We start from the raw sequence: 14,795 nt of genomic DNA on the forward strand, positions 1-14,795 counted from the left end.
ACGAAAGCTTTCCGCGCCAATCCAATCCCCCCACAAGCCAACAGACAATCGATCGGCTACCATGAGCGAGAGCCTGTCGCTCGCGGATGCGCCAGCGCTGCGCTTCCGGCAGCTGCACCAGGATCTGCTGGCCTTTGCGGGGCAGAGCATGTCGGACGATGATGCACCGCAGTATATGGCGGAGCTAGTGGCTGCTGCTCCGGAGCTGTTGCAGCCTCTGGCCTTGGCGCCACCTAGCGCTTCGGAGCGCGCGGCACTTCAAGCCAACACGGTCAACGTCGCCGGCAAGCACGTAGACGTGTCGCCACTAATCCAGCAAGAGATTTGCAAACTCAGTGACGAATTTCGCGCCAGCGAGAAGACGTGCTTTGAGTTTTGGCTGATGGCCAGCGAGCAGCAACAGCGCGAGTGGGTTGAACGTGCGGACCAGCTCCCTCCTGGCACTATTGCGAACTCGGTACAGAACGCAGCGCGCTACTTCCTGACCTCAGAGACGGAATACAAGCTGCATCTCCTCAAGGAGTTGCTGCGCCTGCGACTCGAGACGCAGCTGGACAAGCAGCGTGCGCAGTTCATCGTGTCGTTTACTAACAAGCTACTGACGGAGGAGTTGCTGACCAACTTGGTGACAGCGTTTGACACTCAGCTGACACAGCTTGTACAAGTAGCCAGGATGGAGCAGAGTGTGAGCTATTGGCACACGCTGGTGGCGGATTGCCTGGTGTTTATCGTATCCAGCACGCTGACATTGGCAAAAGAAGTGCAGAAGCTTGCGGAATTATTGAAGACGTTGTGTGGACGCTTAAAAACTGTGGTGGCCAAGGTGTCGCCGCATATTGTGAACCTCTCGTCGTTCGCGCAGCTGTTTGAAGGTGGATCACTAGCAGGAACGTCGCCGGAAGGGGCAGTGAGACAGGTGTCCTGCATGCTGCAGACTATTACGGCAGTTCAGGTGGCGCTTTTCGTGGTTTTGCTTCAGAAAAGCAGGAAAATGGATCGCGAAACTGGTGACATGGAGATGGGCATTTCTTTGTGCCGACGAGAACACGCTTCAGTGGTGACGGAGCTGCACCGCATTTTTTTCGTGGAGGAATGGGAACAGCGGGGTCTTCAGAGCGTCGCAATGCTTATGTGGGCTGGCTTCCTGGCTGGTAACAATAATGATAACAGCAGTAACAGTAACGTGAGCTTTGCTGAGGCAGATGATGCAACAAGCGTAGTCAAAAAGGCAATCGAAGAGCGCGTGTTTCATACGTTAGTTGAAGTGCAGCTAAAGTATCTACCGGATCGCAAGCGTGACCTGCGGCTGTACAACATTTACGAGCGGAACTTTGAGCTGCTGTTCCGTACTTATTCGTCGAAGATGATGATCGACGTGCCGACTGTCGCTGACAAGGCTGCTATTGCTGCTATGCAATCGGAAAATGACGGTGAAGTAGCCGCTTGGACTGGCGATTGCCTCGAGAATGTTATCGACTTTGCGACGGCATTGTGTGCTCGCAACGCAGCGTTTTGCTGCTCATTTTGGCGTGGAACGAACGAGGAGCTCGACTTTCATGACAGCAATGGCAGCGGCACCGGAAACAACGCAGGAGACGAGCCCGAGCCACTCTCTAGCAGCGTTGATGATGGAAACTGCCACGATTTCTTACTCGCTTGTCGTGATGCTGCGTTCAAGAACCCTGGATGCATCGCGTCGTACCTGCGTCTGGTCGCTGCTGCTGGTAGCGGACCGGAGTGCGCGCAGCAGGCTTTCCATCACATCAAGAAGAACCCACAGCAGCTTGGTTGGGATCAGTTCTTTGCTGTAATGGCAAAGTACCAGCGACTTCTAACGGAAGCTGAGAAGCCCACCGGGTATTCGCCACTTGGTGTTGCTCAGGGAGTTGGGATCGACGGCAGCACCTTTGGCAGTGTGAGCAGCGCAGCTAATCCTGGTCCCCGATTTATTCGCCCCAAGGAACTGGAAGCATTAGAAACCATTCAGAAACTGATTCAGGAAGTGATTTCGGACCCTCAGTTGGCGCTTATCTTCTTCCACAATCACGACTGGTCTCCGATCCCAACGTTCGTGGCTTTTCTTCAGTGTCGCATTCCCAGCTCGCTCAAGGGATCAATTATGAAGACGCTAGCTGCCTTTGCACGTGTGCCGGATATTGCGCCATTTGTGTGGCGCCAAGTAGACGCGTTGCAGATTCTACGTACTACGGGGGACACGTCGGTGTACGGCACCCAGGATATCAGCTATGAACTCGAGCACTACGAGTCACTGAGCAGAACATACCCTGCGACAAGAGGTTTTGTTACGCTACTCTACGAGCTCTTTGAGAACCCTCACGCCTGGAAGTCGTTTGAAGGCGATGGCCGTGTCGCAGCGATCCAGTTCTACTTCGAGTTCTTGCTCGAGCACGTGATCTTGAAGTTTGATTTGCGGAAATACGAGCGGGAAGAAGAAAAGTGGGCGCTGGTGAACGGCGCGCTGGCCATTTTTAAGAAGATCCTGCGGAATGTCGACACTTCGACGACGGAAGGTAGCTTGTCATACCAACTTCTGGCTCGGTTCTTGTCGAGCAACTCATTGCTGAACAAGGTACTGTCTATCCTCTCGGGCGATGGAGGTGTTGAGAACCTAGAGAGTACGTCGACAGACATGCATCTCGAGCACGCCTTCTTTTACTGTCTGGACATTGTCAAGCGTGAGACGGAGGCCAAGCACGGCTCGCTGAATTTCGTCATTGACGTTTCGAAGAAGCCTAGCGACACGTATCTGACCAAAACTACGGCGGTTGCTGCCTTGCGCGAGCGTTGTGTGCAACATGCACTCGAAATCGTGGTCTTGGTGCTGGAGAAGGACGTACAATTCGTCAACATCGACCTGAACCGCCAGCTTTCGCTCCGCCTCCAAGTGGAAATGATGCACACAATCTTGTGTCGTCACCGCGCTGACTTTGTGAACATTGTCAAGTACATCAAGTACTCCAAGTCGACACACATTCCACACTTGTCGGCAGTGATTCTACGTATGATTAGTGCGCGTATGAGTGGAACGGATCTCGTGGATTTACTTATCGACAGTGGATCCAGTGCAGACATCATGATCGGCTACATGAACCGCTTACTGAACGTGTACGATGACGATGAAAACGATCAAGATGAGAACGAGACGGGGACTGGCACTGAAGACGAGTTGCACTCATCTGGAAGAAGGAAGCACCAAGACACGCGCACTCTCTCGTCTCCGTTCGAGTTATTTACCCAAGAAACGCCCCCACCCTCCATCCGCGCCGCCATTCTGGACTTGCTACTTGAGAATTTGAACAAGCCAGCGCCTAACTTGGCACATTTGCTGCTAGGCAACGTCAACCAATATGGCGACTCGAAGGCTGGACCTGTGCCAACTTCGTACATGAAGACAGGTCTCGCTGCTCTGATTACGCTTGTGTCCAATGCAGATTTTGGCTTGGAGACGCCGGAGTTGGCAGAGCGATGTTATCACGTGCTCCACAGCTTGATCACGCAAGAGTTCTCGTCTCCTAACACTATCGCAGCTCTGGAAAGTGTCCCAAATGACTATTTCGCATCTCAGATCCAGCTGTTCAGCCGTGTGTACCATGTAACGAGGAGGAAGACGGCCGCTGCTACGATTGCTGAGTTGAACATGCGCGGATGGTTTTTCAAAACGCTAGCGGTGTACTTACATGTGGGACTACACAAGGAGCCTCCGCACATGAAGAAAATTAACAAGCTGATGGGACAGTTGCTGTCGGTATCGACAGGCAGTCGCAATGATCGTGTCATTGCGAGGCAAGAACAAATGCTGCTGCTACAGTTGCTGGATGAATGCTCCTTCCACATCTCGCCACCCCCCGTACCGGCGAACCAGCAGGTTGTGGCTTTGGCTGAACAGGTGACTGCAGCTGTGGAGCAGGGCTGCTACTACAAGTGGCTAAGGATCGATGTTGAGCGCTTCTGTCAGGCATTGCAGACGCTTGATCTGACGGCAACTGAGGATGGAATGGGCGATTACTACTCGTCGTCTAGCAAGAGATTCCGTGTGAATGGCGACGGTACAAGCAGTACCAGTAGTCAGAACAGCACCGAAGCAGCTGCGGAGAGGTTCATTCAGTGGGCTGTGCAGTGGAATATCTACTCGGAGCGGATCTCTGCCGAGAGTCACGCGCTGAATTCGCTGCGTGAGCTGATGGAGGTGATTGTGCTGGACTACCTTGCCCTGTCTCGCGAACAAGAAGGCCTTGAAACACCAGCGATGTGGCAGGGACTAGATGCTGTCGCATCTGCTGAAGTGCGACAGGAGCTGATGAGTGGCATTGTGTCGGCTGTGCTGAGTAAACTGATTGAGAAGACCAGTGCTTCTGCCCAGCTATTTGAGATCGTCTCGAGGATCGCGTTGATGCTCTTCTCGCAGCTCAGCTACAACAATGACGGCAGTCAACCGCACGCGCTGCCGGAGAGTCGACAACGTCAGAATATGGGCTTTCTGGAGCTGCTGTTCCGTTCTATCTACAGTAGCGCGGCGGCAACTGGAAACCCGTCAGCTGCGCGTAATTCTCGGACATTGCTGTACTCGTGCACCGTTCAAGTGCTGCATGTGCTGCCAAGTCGTGCTGCTCAAGATTCTGCTGCGAAATTTGGCCTTGCGAGCTCGATTCTCAGCCAGGAGCAGCGTGTTCGACATCTGCTCACCAACCAGGTTGTTGATCTGGTATGCCGAGATGCAAGCGATGGCGAGGACACGCTGAGTATGGCGCTTGCTGTGTCGGCGCTAGAGTCTCTGATCGCTTTTGATGACCAGTCGTCGCTTGTTGCGATCTTCCGTGAACGTGGTTATCTGCTACACTTTATCGACATCTTCAAGAAGCTCAGCGAGATGGATGCAGCCGCTTTTGAACGAAGCAATGGTGACGCGAGTATGGTAAAAAGCAGTGTGATCCCCGAGGGAATGGATGCTACGACGATCGGTACGATGTATGAGTGTTTCCTGTCGCTGTTCGCGCGAGTTGCTGAGACCCAGGAAGGAGCTGTGGCCTTGCTGGAAGGCGGCTTGGTCCGTGTGCTGTCTGATGCACGCAACCTGCCAACACACCGACCGCAGTATCTCGCTCCACACAACGGTACTCCGTCGTCTGAAGCATCCGTGGCTGCTTTCCAGCGCGTGGAGACTGTATACTACCGCAAGTGGGCTCCAGTGGCGCGTCTACTGAGCGCATGTTGCGCCTCATTACCGAAGAACCGCGCTCTTACTAGCCAGGTGCTTTACTTTGTGAACAAGAACCGGAAGCTGTTCACGTCGGCACTGAAGCTGTGCGCAGGTGGTCAGCAGTCGCAGCCGACCTCGGTGAATCTACTACGAGAGTTGTCGTATGTGACGTTTGTCTTCCGCTACGTGACTCAGTTCCCTGACTTATGTGAACAAACCCTGGCGACGGCGAAGTGGGAGAAGATTTCGCAGTTGATTCTTCAGGTCTTCCTGTTCTATAGCGCTGAGCTTGCACCTCCCAGTGACGAAGCCGATGGAATGAGCGACAGCGGTTCTTCGTGGTGGAACAACAAGATCACGGACTCGGTGGAGGAGCAGCGCAACGCAGCCATCCAGCGTTTCTCGTGTGTGGATTATGAAGAAAAGATTTTGGACAAGTGTGATGCGGCGGCCGTGAAGGCCAGTGGAAGTGCTGGCTTGCTGCACATGTCCATGCTGGACGAGGAGAAGCTGTACGCGTCTCGGATGATCCTGTGTAATGCTGTGGCGTTCTGTGCGAGTCGGATGATGCTTGCAGTGGGCGATGGAAACGCTGGTCGGGCAGCTCCGTTGTTGGCCATCACGAACAAGACACAAGTGCAGAATAGAAACCAGTTTCCATCCATGTCTTCGGTGGACCCGCGCGCGTTTGCTGCTGCTACAGACCCGTTATGGACCCTCGCGCCGTCATTGAACGACTTTACTGCGCGGTTCGACTCCACCGTGTTTGCTCTGGAGACGAGTAAGCAGCTAGTGGACGCTCTGGCTGCTTTCAAGACTGAAGCTGCTTCGGCTCGCGCCACTTCTGTTTCGTCGGCGTCGTCGCAGCAACGTTCTCTTCGTCGACGCGAGCCCCAGTACGACACCACAACGCTGGAGAATGTATTGGAGTACCATGCCGACAGCTTGGCGTTCGTAGTAGAAAACATGCTTGTGGTGCTGTTGCTTCACTTCGTACACTACCTGAGTCACCCCGAAGCTGCATCCAGCAAGAGTACCGTGCATCAAGCACTCGGCAAAGTGCTTGGCGTTGTCAGCGACATCGAGGTACGCATTCGATTGTGTTTTGTTTTGCTGCTCTTCTTTTAATATTTATTGTTATTTTTGCAGAGTAATTCATTCGCCCACGCAATCGCTAGAAGACTTCGCGAGTTGGCGTCGAACAGTTAGTTTAGGGCCTCGCATCCAGAAAACTTTTGACGTATATACACTATGTCTGGCCGCCGAGTTCTGCATAGAATCAGTACAACGTCGTCTACTTCTTCGTGCGCGAGTACATGACGTCGGTGCGCAGCAGATATTTGGCCCCTCGCGTTACTAACGCGCCTTCATGTAACAGGCAGTGATCGCCGTGACCATGCACGAGTGCTGCACCCGTCTCTGGTGCCACACTAAGCACTAGGTTTTCCTCCTTGGCGTCAGCTTCATTAGCATAGAAAATGGTGTTGCCGCCTTGCAAGTCCGAGTCGGTCGAGTCGTTCAAGTACACGAGCACAGTGAAGCGGCTGTGATAGCCTGTGACCCGATCCACGTCACTTTGGTCCACATGACAACCAAATCTCTGCCCCGTATTGTACCGATAGAACCTGATAGCCGGGTTCAGCCCAACAGCATGCAGACCCTCGTACTCGGCTGGAACATGCGGTTGCAGACGCTTCCAGAGCAGATCTGCGAACGCTGGAAGACGCAGTAGCAGTCGGTCGTTGTCTCTGAACGCGTAGTCGCGAGTGGCTCGCTGGGTCACGCGCTCAAAACCTTCTTGGTCCGCGAAGGAACGCACGCGCTGGCACTCGACGCGCGACAGGAAGGACGGCACGGCGTAGATGAGCTCGTCGTGCAGGTGCTTGACGCGCAGAGACTTGCGAAGCGGTTCGAAGCGCAATGCGGGCGGAACCTCATCGGCTTCCCATGCTGCGATCTCGCGGCGTGTGATGGCACTACCGGGTTTGGTCTTGCTCTTGGTGGTCTTGCGGGTAGCTGTCGTTGACGCAGCCTTCTTCTTGCCCATGCTAAGTATGTGTATCATGCACCTTAGGAACTGACTAAATTACTTTTCACGTTAGTTTCACACCTTTAGGTTGTTATACAAAGACGACGAATGATTGGTTTGAAGCGCCCACGTAGACGTAACATCGAAAAACTCATCCCGGTGATGGCCGTAGACTGCTCGCGGATGGAGGCTAAATGCCGTCATGATAACCTTATCGGAGCCTTTTCCGAGCTGTCTTAAATAGTCCGTGGCCATGGCTCGACTTATATGTACGTCAGCCGTTGTCGAGTTTTTCATCTGACTTATAAAACCTAAACCTCTTTATTTCGATAATCGCGTCCTGAGGTGCAAATCGTCTGTGGTTTCCAAGCCTCAACCTTCTTCTTTATTCCAATAACCTTGAAAACATTTTCTAAGCTGTCGATGCGTCACCTTATCATATACCACAGGATGAGCGCAGCACGCAGAAATAAAGACCTGAACCAGACGAGGAAGTGCTGGACTACAGCTGAAGGAATCCCGTCACGCGGCCACCGGATGCCTCGCACGCTGCTCGGCTCAGCAGATCTCGATCTTCCCTACACTGTGTAGTCCCGGGATCAACTGATAATGATAGACGACGTGGCGGTCTTCGAGAAGGCTGCCAAGAAGTCGTGGCAGTCCTTCAGCACCATGCGGCGCTTTGTGGACGAGGCTGTGCGTCTCGAGAACGCTAGTTGGCGTCTATGGTTTGTGCAGGGCACACATGGGCCTGCTGGCAACGATTCAAGCGACGAGCCTGACGCGGAGGACTATAGTGCCATCACTGATGGTCCGCGTCCACTTTGTGTCTACTGCGAGCTTCACCGTGCGAGTCTGAGCTGCAACGGCTGCTGCCATGACGCCTACTGCGTCAGTTGCTTCAAGCTCATCCACAAGAAAGGCAACTTAGCGACGCACACTGCGGTTAAGATTCAAATTGTGCGTACACAGAGAGAGTCTTCGGAAGTCCGTGCTGACCTTTGAAAACTTATTTTATTTTGCCATGTTAGCGCTCAGAGCGGGAGTTAAATCACGCCAGCGTTGTCTCCGCGACCTGCGAAGACGCTGACATATCCACAACATCACACAGATCGTCGCTTAAGAAGAATGACAGCTTAGAGGGAGACGCCGAGTGCTCAACAGGCACGAGCTCTCCACACCAGAAATCCGGCGAAACTTCCCTCTTCAACAAGCCGTGGGAACTGCAGATGGACATGTTACTCCAGCGCCTCATGATGAACAGCATCCAGAGCGAGCTAGATATCAGGTGACAGCGACTCTCTTGTTCATTTTTAGCAATGATAAGCTCACTTTTTCTGTGATAATTTATATAACAGTGTGCGTAACATTGACCGAAGAGAATCACTAGTCACTGCGGATGCGATTGGCAGTCTTCTGGATGCTGACGACGTAGTGTCATCGGGTAGCACGAGCGAGTCGGATGAAGAAGATACGAGACAGAAATCCAACCAGGCCGTCGTGATGGCTGCCGTAGCAGCTGCAGGTCGACACCGAGCACACTCCATGTCGTTCGAGGAGAGTGGGAAGCGTTCTCCAGTGATAACTCCCATGGTGATCCACCCGTCGCCTCCTGGTGTGGACGGAGGTCTGGACGATCTCAAGCTGCCACCGACACTCTTCCCTAAGGGCTTACCACGAACTAACAGTCGTCGGAGGGACTCGCAGACGTGCGCGAACTGTAATGGGAACCACATTACAGTGGAGTGTCCGCTACTGGAGAGTGCGTTGATGCCTCCGGCGACTACTCCGACACCTGGAGGATCGGGCGTGGACACGGCCTTACGGAAGTGCTTTACGACGATTCATAACAACAACATGGCGAACAGTACACACGCGTTCCTGGGTGACGAAGTGAGTGTCCGAGGAGGCAGTAACTTTGCCAACATGAAGCAGTGGCCGTCCAGCAATTCGTTGCAGCAAATGGATCGCCAGTCGCCGTTTGGGATGAACGTGATCGCAGAAGACAATTCCATGGCCAGTGAGGACCTCGCACCGGTATTGGGACAGCTTACACCGCCGAATGCAAGGGGAACTCCTCATCATTGGAACGCAGACTCGTGGTTACTGTCGTGTCTTGCCACTGAGCTGCCTTTCGACGTCTTTGAACAGCTACGTGGAGAGAGAAACGCGTTCTTGTCTGGCTCCGAGTCGTCTGCAATGGCAATTACTGGCTGGGTGCTTCTGAAGGTTCCGGGGAGTCAGTGGTGCAGACGCTACTTGTCGCTGTATCGCAACAATCTATGGGAATATCTGGATGCGAACGATACTAGTCGACCGGTGGGGCATGCGAATGTATACGAGGGATCTGTGCATTCTCATCAACGCAGCACGACCGAGTATGTGCTCAAGTACAATACTCACTCGTCAGCAGTATCTGGACGCAGCGAGTTGTGGCTGCAATTCGACTCGAAGAAGGACGCGAGACGGTGGAAAGAAATGCTGACGCGTGCGGTGGAGCTGCAGATCGACGACTTGTTTGATCTCACGCCGGACTCGCCGACTGGGACGTCTGCGAAAAACTTTGAGCTTGGCAAAGGACGCTTCTCGATTGTACGCCGTGCACGTCGGAAAGAGAGCTGGGACGATTCGTCAAGGTCGAAGGACTGTGCTCTGAAGATCATTGAGAAGAACATCTTCTGGGACTTGGTGTCGCGTGACACAGAACGTGAAGACACCGTGGTGCGCGAGATTTTGACGCAGAGTCTGTTGACGGTCCGCTCGGGCTCCTCATACTGTCCGGTGATTCGACTGCAGTCGCTGTTTGAAACGCGCGACCACCTGGTCATGGAGCTGGAGCTCATGAGGGATGGAGATCTACACGAAGAGATTGCTACCAAGAGTGCGGTGGACGAGACGCGTGCTTCGTTCTTGGTTGCTAGTCTGGTCCGGGCGATTGATTACTGTCAGCGCAATGGTGTTGCTCATCGAGATGTGAAGCTCTCGAATCTCGCACTGGACTTTGAGTGCAGTGCGAGCGGCAAAGAGTAAGTAGAATATGTGTTTTGTCAGTGACCAGTATCTAACTGGTGATTTATTGCTGGCAGGTTCGCTGTAATCAAGGTTGCGGACTTCGGCATGGCAGCATTTATCCAAAAGGATGGGATGCTGAAGGGCAGATGCGGAACTCCTGGCTTCGTGGCTCCAGAGATACTATGTGCAGGCAAAGGTGAAGCGTATCCAAGTGGAGTAGATATGTTCTCGGCTGGTGTGGTGGCGTACACGATGCTGTGTGGCTACGAACCGTTCTTCGGTGTGAACGACGATGAGCTTATTCAGATGAACAAACGGGTTGACTTTGAGTTCGAAGAACCGGAATGGTCCAGTATTTCAGATGATGCCAAGGATATGGTACGTGTCATTGTCACTGGTTCGGACTGAGAAGGATTTCAAGTTGTTTGACTTTTGTGGTGCTCAGATTACTCTCATGATGGAGAAGGATCCTTACATACGGATAACACCGAAGCAAGTACTGGAGCACCCTTTTCTTCGAGATGCGAACGCGGCGCTGGAAGATCTTTTCCAAGAACAAGTACCTATTAACCGGACGCGATTGATATGATGGTCTGCGCTAGCGGACACGAGCTTGAAAGACTGTATTCCATCCTCATTTTACTTCTTTATAAGAGGGACTTCTGTGTTTTTGCTTGCGGAGGTTGATGAGTTCTAAGCGTTGTCTTACATGCACTCCAGCAAAGACCATGACGTCAAACTGTTGTCACTTCCAGAGTGGTCGAGTCGCGGTAGACTCGGCTCTTTCAAGGATTTTATCGTCATCATCGCTGATCCTCCTGGACGGCACTACAGCTTCAAGATACCTACCATGGAACGTCACTTCATTGCGTTAAATCTGACCCTGTACACGCTACCATCACTTTCTTCACTTAGCTCGAGTTCAGTGTGTCTGCTATGGCCTGGATCCAGAACGCAGCAGCCTTGGCTCCAGGGTCCGGAATACCTGCACCGAACTCCTCCCCGACGTATCCAGCACGACCGAATGCCTGCTTGGTGGAAATACTGGCCGTGGCATCAGCACCATCTTGCGCAGCTTTGGCTGCAACGTTAGCCAATTCAGCCCCAGTCTTCGAAGTCGGGTTGTCAAGAGCACGAAGCGAGGGCACCAGAGCATCCACCATCGTACGAGAGCCCTCCTTCGCACCTCCATACTTCTGGACTGCAGCGGTACCAGCACGGAAAGCGCCGATCCACGCCGCAGCGTCGTCTTCCTTACAGCTCTCAAGATGCAGCGAGCCAGCAGTCAAGAAGATGACGTACAACACGCCAGAAGTACCACCAGCGCTACGTCCCACCGAGTCTGCAAGAGCACGCAGCGTCTGCGTTGCGTCATTAAGTGGATAATGAGCCTTCAAGTCAGCCACGATGGCTTCAGCAGCATTCTTGAACGTGGTGCCGCAGTCTCCATCGCCCACTTTCGTGTCCCAGTTGGTCAGTTGCGGTTCATTCTTGATCAACGTCTCACACACTGCTAGAATGCATTTCTCGAGTAAAAGTCCCTTGTTCGAGAGCTCACTTGGACGGTTGAATGTCTGTGCTTGAGCTGGAGTTGCCGCCTTAATGAAAGGGCCAGAACTTGTCGATTGCGTGAGATCGAAGGGAGAGTATGTCCACGCTGGAGCTGACGTGGGTGCATCGAATAGAGCCAGCATCTCAACGTCACCGTTGGAGTTCCATAGTGAGAGGGAGAAGCCTGCCATATCCAAGGCTGTCATGAAGGAACCGACCATTACTCTTTCAGGTTCAATACCCTTGGCTTTGAGTGTCTCAACGGCGTACTTGGCAACAACGTACAGCTCCATTCCAGTTGTAGATCCTAGGTTGTTGACCATAAGCACGGTCTTGCTGCCTTGTTGCAGACCCAGGCCTACGGAGGACTGCTCTGTGATTTTGTCGACCAACATTCTGCAGAGTGATGGTACATTTTGTTGCTCACATTTGGCAACACCAGGCTCACCGTGGATACCCAGTCCGACTTCCATCTCGTTGTCTCCCCATTCCCTGGACGTATCTTCTTGGCCTGGAAGAGTGCAGGGCTTGATGGCAACTCCCATAGTGCCCAAATTGCTCTCGGATATCAAACAGCTCACCATTTTGACAAGAGTTGCCAGATCTTTCTTCTTCTGCGCAGCAGCACCTGCCAGTTTGTGCACGAACACGGTGCCGCTGAGTCCACGGCGTCCTGCGTTGGCGTTCACGACGGCCACGTCTTCTCCGACCACAACCATGTCGCATTTGAGGCCTTCAGCCTTGGCTTGCTCTACGGCAAGACCGAAGTTGAGGCGATCGCCCGTGTAGTTTTTTACGATGACCAGGCAGCCGTGCGGGCCTGCGACCAGGCGAATGGCCGTTAGAACCTGCTGCGTGGAGGGCGAGGCGAACACGCCACCGCAGACCACAGCGGTCAGCATTCCTTCGCCGATGTAACCGGCATGAGTGGGCTCGTGGCCACTGCCACCGCCTGAGATGAGCGTCACTTGGCGCTCGCGGATGGCCACGTAGTCGCGGTGCAACAGCACACGCTCGCTCGGCTCTAGCACCAGGTGCGGATGAGAGAGAGCCATGCCCTCCACCATGTCCGCCACAATGTTTTGGCTGTCTCGCACAAGTTGCTTTACCTTGGGCATGTCGGAGTGTTGGTCTTTGTTGCTTATCTCTTGAGGTTGCGGATTTCCGAATGGTGACTTGACATTTGTAAGGATACCAACTTGAAGTCACGGTCAAAGCTCCTCTCACCTTTGACACTCACTTCATTGGCGAATTGCCAATGCCAATTGCAATGAAGATGGAAAAAAGAGGTTCTGTATTCATAAGAGCTATGAACGTGTAGTAAATGCAAAACAAAGATGGGATCAGTAAATGGTCTTGTCGTAGCTACAAGTCCTTAGAATGTCGCTGCCGATGTTCGCTGGCAACGCGTAGGCGCACTCGGCAGTGACCGAAGACGGCACGCTGCAACTGTTGCCAACATACGAGTTTGCCTTCTTGGCAATAACGTTCTGGGTCGACGTTGACTGCACGCGCACTGTCATCTTGTAGTTGCCATAGCTGGCCTTTCGTGCCATGCAGAAGTAAGGCGAAAAATCATTTACGCTGTCGGTGCTTCGACCAGCAGCTGCTGCAGCTTGACTCAGTGGATAACGACCGACAGCGAGAACGTAGGTGCCTTGACTGACCTGCCGGATCAAGTAGGAATCTTGTGCCGATACTGACCCATCGGTACGTCCACGACTGAAGTACACGCTGTTGTCGTCGCCAGTATCATCATTAGTGGCCACGAAGGCCAGCGACCCGTCCGTTTGTCTCTGGAATAGGTAGACTTGAGGATCAATATACGCCGAGTCGCAGTCAGCATTCACATCTGTGAATGTCTTGTTGTCAGCCGTCTCCATCGACAGCAGGTCGATCTCCACAATAGCTGTCGACGCTGCAACGTTCAACGTGTATTGGTCCACCGTCAAGTAGCTCGACTTGCGAAAAATAGTGCCCGTCACGACCTCTTTTACAACCGGGAGAGCAGCATCGCTACCTACCCACCACGACGCAACTTGCATCAGCAATACCGCAGCACTTGTTGCACTGGAAACACCACGCATCTTTGCTTGAACTTGTTGTCGTTAATAGGTGGTAAGAATCGAAATGGGCGGCTGAGGGTACCAACCCGCAACGCGATGTTGCAGTCCTTCGTGCCAGCAATTCCGTGAATCCGTTATCGAATACATATTGCCACATTGCCACACCAAAACAGCCACGCTCGGCAACAAATTCTTATCAGTTTCATGGGACGCAACACCAAAATCCTCGATCATCAAAAAAAGCACGTGCATTCTCAAGTAAAGAATCTATAAAACCTGTTCTTACACCGTCGCAGCCTTCATCTCAGACAATTTCCACGTGTTCCCGCTTAATTGCCGAGCAGGTCGTAGTCGTCAAGCTTGTCGTTGTACTTCATGATGGTCCTCTTGATCTTGGAGCTGTCCACCCACGTGACAAAGTCCTCCATTGGTCGAGTGACCAAAAAGGCTGGGTCGGTCACAGCTGTGGGGCCCACACGGACATGTCCCTGCTCCACGAACGTCGTGGCTTCCTTGATACTCTCAGCCATTTTGACGCGCACCATGACAACCGGCAAACGGCGGCGACAGAAGGCGGAAACGTTGACCTCCTCGGCCTTCAGCAGACTTTTCTTCGTCTGAATCAGTCCCATATTGTACAGCTTGTCCAGCAACGCTGTCGTAGTTTTGACACGGTATGGGTCATTGGCTGGACGCTTCTTGAGTCTTGCCACAACTTTCGAGATGTGTCCCGCTAAGCGGTTATACTTGTGGTACTGCTCGCGGTCCGGGATACGGTAGCGACGGATCACTTTGATCTCATGCAGGTTGTTCTCCTTCTTCCACTCCAGTAAATCCACCTTCCTGAGCAGCTTCTGCTCATGGAACTTAAGTTGGCGACCCATTTTACTTCGTGTCGAGAAAGCAAAAATGGGTCTCG

The 14,795-nt window shown here is 53.0% G+C and overlaps 6 protein-coding genes across 6 annotated transcripts; 2 read left to right on the forward strand and 4 right to left on the reverse strand.

Moving 5' to 3' along the window:
- Positions 1 to 61: 61 nt before the first annotated feature.
- Positions 62 to 6,479, forward strand: PITG_06257 (uncharacterized protein; the record flags this gene model as incomplete). Its single annotated transcript, XM_002998368.1, has 2 exons — positions 62 to 6,304; positions 6,368 to 6,479. 2 exons carry the CDS (start codon positions 62 to 64, stop codon positions 6,425 to 6,427), a joined length of 6,303 nt encoding a protein of 2,100 aa, XP_002998414.1.
- Positions 6,480 to 6,512: 33 nt separating this feature from the next.
- On the reverse strand, positions 6,513 to 7,265 carry PITG_06258 (uncharacterized protein; the record flags this gene model as incomplete). Its single annotated transcript, XM_002998369.1, has 1 exon — positions 6,513 to 7,265. The coding sequence occupies one exon, from the start codon at positions 7,263 to 7,265 to the stop codon at positions 6,513 to 6,515; it is 753 nt and encodes a 250-aa protein (XP_002998415.1).
- A 591-nt stretch (positions 7,266 to 7,856) lies between these two features.
- On the forward strand, positions 7,857 to 10,909 carry PITG_06259 (calcium/calmodulin-dependent protein kinase, putative; the record flags this gene model as incomplete). The annotated part of the gene is made up of 4 exons (XM_002998370.1): positions 7,857 to 8,207; positions 8,288 to 8,535; positions 8,606 to 10,273; positions 10,334 to 10,909. 4 exons carry the CDS (start codon positions 7,857 to 7,859, stop codon positions 10,665 to 10,667), a joined length of 2,601 nt encoding a protein of 866 aa, XP_002998416.1.
- Positions 10,910 to 11,170: 261 nt separating this feature from the next.
- Positions 11,171 to 12,969, reverse strand: PITG_06260 (dihydroxyacetone kinase, putative; the record flags this gene model as incomplete). The annotated part of the gene is made up of 1 exon (XM_002998371.1): positions 11,171 to 12,969. One exon carries the CDS (start codon positions 12,926 to 12,928, stop codon positions 11,171 to 11,173), a length of 1,758 nt encoding a protein of 585 aa, XP_002998417.1.
- A 184-nt stretch (positions 12,970 to 13,153) lies between these two features.
- On the reverse strand, positions 13,154 to 13,912 carry PITG_06261 (uncharacterized protein; the record flags this gene model as incomplete). The annotated part of the gene is made up of 1 exon (XM_002998372.1): positions 13,154 to 13,912. One exon carries the CDS (start codon positions 13,895 to 13,897, stop codon positions 13,154 to 13,156), a length of 744 nt encoding a protein of 247 aa, XP_002998418.1.
- A 293-nt stretch (positions 13,913 to 14,205) lies between these two features.
- On the reverse strand, positions 14,206 to 14,760 carry PITG_06262 (U3 small nucleolar ribonucleoprotein IMP3; the record flags this gene model as incomplete). Its single annotated transcript, XM_002998373.1, has 1 exon — positions 14,206 to 14,760. The coding sequence occupies one exon, from the start codon at positions 14,758 to 14,760 to the stop codon at positions 14,206 to 14,208; it is 555 nt and encodes a 184-aa protein (XP_002998419.1).
- Positions 14,761 to 14,795: the final 35 nt, after the last annotated feature.

The sequence above is a fragment of the Phytophthora infestans genome, genomic scaffold, assembly GCF_000142945.1.
Source record: "Phytophthora infestans T30-4 supercont1.8 genomic scaffold, whole genome shotgun sequence".
Classification (NCBI taxonomy): domain Eukaryota; phylum Oomycota; class Peronosporomycetes; order Peronosporales; family Peronosporaceae; genus Phytophthora; species Phytophthora infestans.